Genomic DNA, 3,283 nt, shown 5'->3' on the forward strand with positions numbered 1-3,283 from the left:
TTCTGGAAAATTTTCGCTTTTTTTTTTCCGGTTGTATTGGCATCCTTGGACTATAACTTTTACTTCTGAAAATGTCAAGCTGAAATTCGCGCGAGAAATTATCTAAAAATGCTTCCAAGTGGGCAGCGGTGACGTGAGAAATGCAAAGTCGCCAAAAATGGCGTAGTTCGTGTCAACCTGTCGCGAAAACAATGCGTTGGCCGCCATTTGCAATCGTGCACGCATGCTGCGAAGGCCGTCCCCTTCACAATCCATTAGTAGCCAGTCTCGTAGCTTCACGCAGAATAAACAAAAAACAAGAAAAACAATGCGTACGTCATGCGTTTTGAATATCGCGGCAAACAGCGCGAGGCCGCCATTGGACGGCGGTGCGCTCCACCCCCTCCCCCTCCTATCTCTCCGGCAGAAGAGCGAAGCCTCGGACGTCGCGATCAAGTTGTTCTGCGTTTCTCTGCATTTTTGCGTCATGGCAAGCCCCAAGAAGCGCAGTCTAGATAATCGAAAGTTCAGAACTCGCCACAAGTATCGAGGGAAACGGCGTCGGACGCTTCCCAAAGCGACAGCGAACGATGATGTCACCCCCGACCAACGCCCCGACGCTCCGACTTCGGATAGGCCTAACACCCACACCGAACACCGCGACAGTGGTTGTGAAATAGCCGCTGCCGTGGAATTCGTTAGTGCATCCCAAAGGAAGATTGGATTCTTCGAGAGTGAACGTAGACCAGTAGATGCTGCGACTGCCAACACGTGCTTTGCGAAATCGATGCGCTGACGGCACTTGTGGCGGGTGCGCAATGCCCAACCTGCCGCGAACGGAAGCTCGGCGTCCGAGAGGCAGCTGGAAAGTGCAAAGGGCTTTCGGCATTCCTTGAACTGTGCTGTGAAAATCCCGATTGCCCTGAATCTGCACTTTCGTTCACGCACACGTCGAGACGTACTACTTCGGCCGGGAACCAAGGGACGAGCGCTCGTTTCGACAGTGGCAGCTCGCGTGACAGCTTTGCTGTAAACGTGAAGGCAGTTCTGGCAGCACGCACTATAGGCGCAGGCCATGACCAACTTTCACGATTTTGTGCGATTCTCGGTCTTCTGAGCCCGATGCATCACAAAACATTCAACGGCATTTCCAAGAAGCTCCATGGTGCGGCGATGACGGCAGTGAGCAAAAACTTGGACCAGGCAAGAAACATCACGAAGGACGCAGTCGGCGACAGAGATGTGCCAGTCATGTTTGATGGCAGCTGGCAGAAAAGAGGTCATAAAAGCCACAATGGAGTGGGCACAGTCGTGTCCCTGGACACAGGGCTCTGCCTCGATTTTGAAGTTCTTTCGAACTACTGCCATGCTTGCAGTATCCACAGGGACCTTGGGGAGGATGAAGAGGTATGGTGAGCTTTCCATCTTCCAGTTTGCGAAAAAAACACTGACTGCTCATCCCACGCAATGGAACCTGCGGCAGCTGTCAATATATGGCAGAGGACCTTGTCTTATGAAACTCCACTGCAATTCACCAGCTTCCTAAGTGATGGTGACAGCAAGGCCTACACTGCAGTATGCGAGGCAAATGTGTACTGTGACACACACATTGACAAAGAAGAGTGCACTAACCACGTTGCAAAGCGCTTGGGAACTGCGCTACGGAAATTGGCAACACCACTGCCACGAGGCGAAAAACTGAAAGATGCAACAATAATGAAACTACAAACATACTACAAGATCGCCATCACGAGCAACAAGGACAGTGTCCGAAGTATGTACACTGCCATATGGGCATCGTATTTTCATTGCTGCTCTAGTGATGGTGCCAGTAGCCACAACTTTTGCCCCGCGGGACCAAATTCATGGTGCAAGCACAAGCGTGCGGAAGCACTGGGGGAGCCTGCACCGCACCACACCCCACTGTTGACGAAGGCTCAAGGATTGGCAATTATGCCTATCTACAAGCGCCTTATAGAGGAGAAACTCCTTATTCGGTGCCTTCATGGCAAGACACAGAATGCAGCCGAATCGCTGAACAGCAAGATATGGCTGCTATGTCCAAAAACAAAGTTTGCCTCCAGAACAACTGTGGAGACAGCCACCGTTCTTGCTGTACTCTGGTACAATAAAGGCCACAGGGGCTTTGAAAAAGTGCTCGAAGGCATTGGAATTCTCCCCTCACGAGATCTGGCCACACATGGTGACCACTGTGACGTCATGCGCATCAGGAAGATGAACCTGAAGCAAACTGCAGAAGCGAGGGCACACCGTAGCAACACAGCGAAGAGAGCTCGTGTCGAGGACACTGACCGCAAGAGCCGTGAAGGACCAAGCTATGGTGCGGGAGACTTCTAGACACTTACAGTGCATTCAGTGCAAGCTGCTTTTCATTGTGCCCCAATTTGATGCAAAAAGAATGGTTTCCTAATAAATGCCAACTTTCCAAACTTTCGAACTTGTTTTTCTCATTTTCATTTTTTTTGACAATTTCACGTTTTCCGGGCAGCCTTTTAGACACTTATACTTATTGTATAGTAACGAAACTTGGCACACATATTCTTCAACACATGCAGAATGCAAATATCTACTTGAAATTGTAATGCCTACCAGCATTAGTTGTGAAAATATTAGGTTATTGTTTCAAGGGAGATTGAAAATAATTAGTCATTGAATACAATTTTTCTTTCTTGGTTCCAATATTTCTGTGACATATCTGGATAGATATTTGCACTTCACAATCTACCAAGAGTCAAATAAGATCAGACACAATGCTTTCACTGAAAGTTAAGTACATAAAAGAGTACCTGCAAAAAATGTAACTTTTTGCTATTGTGCATGGCATAACTCAATAACTATAGCAGCTATACAAAAAATGATTGCATATTTGAAATCTGCATGAAAAACTATACTAATAACGAAATTTGCAAGTGTCTATGACTAGGAATAAAAAAAAAGTTTTTTCGAGGAGCGTCTCCCCTTAAGATAAAGAATCTTAGGAATGTTGCTTAGGGCCACAGCAGCTCGCGAGAAGCAGAAGAAAAATATCATGGAACTGAAAGGAAAGATAGAAACGACCTCAGAGGAGTGCCTGAACAAGCAGCTTGACTGTCTTCCACCTCTCCAAAAGCTTGCGGCTGAAACTGCATTCCGCAAAATCAAAGCAAGAGCGCCAACCGGGATGCGGTACAACGCAGAATGGTTGCTTAACTGCATGCTTGTACGAATCGCCAGCCCACGGGCCTACAAGCTGCTCATAGACGTGAACATGCTACCACTGCCAACCATGAGCCGGCTGACACAA

General features: G+C 47.9%; 1 protein-coding gene across 1 annotated transcript; it reads left to right on the top strand.

Annotated features, from left to right (window-relative positions):
• The first annotated feature begins 241 nt into the window (after positions 1–241).
• LOC119448449 (uncharacterized) lies at positions 242–2,911 on the top strand. Its single transcript, XM_037711747.2, has one exon. It carries the CDS (start codon positions 1,447–1,449, stop codon positions 2,335–2,337), a length of 891 nt encoding a protein of 296 aa, XP_037567675.1. The 5' UTR covers positions 242–1,446; the 3' UTR covers positions 2,338–2,911.
• Positions 2,912–3,283: the final 372 nt, after the last annotated feature.

The sequence above is a fragment of the Dermacentor silvarum genome, chromosome 4, assembly GCF_013339745.2.
Source record: "Dermacentor silvarum isolate Dsil-2018 chromosome 4, BIME_Dsil_1.4, whole genome shotgun sequence".
Taxonomy (NCBI): Eukaryota; Metazoa; Arthropoda; class Arachnida; order Ixodida; family Ixodidae; genus Dermacentor; species Dermacentor silvarum.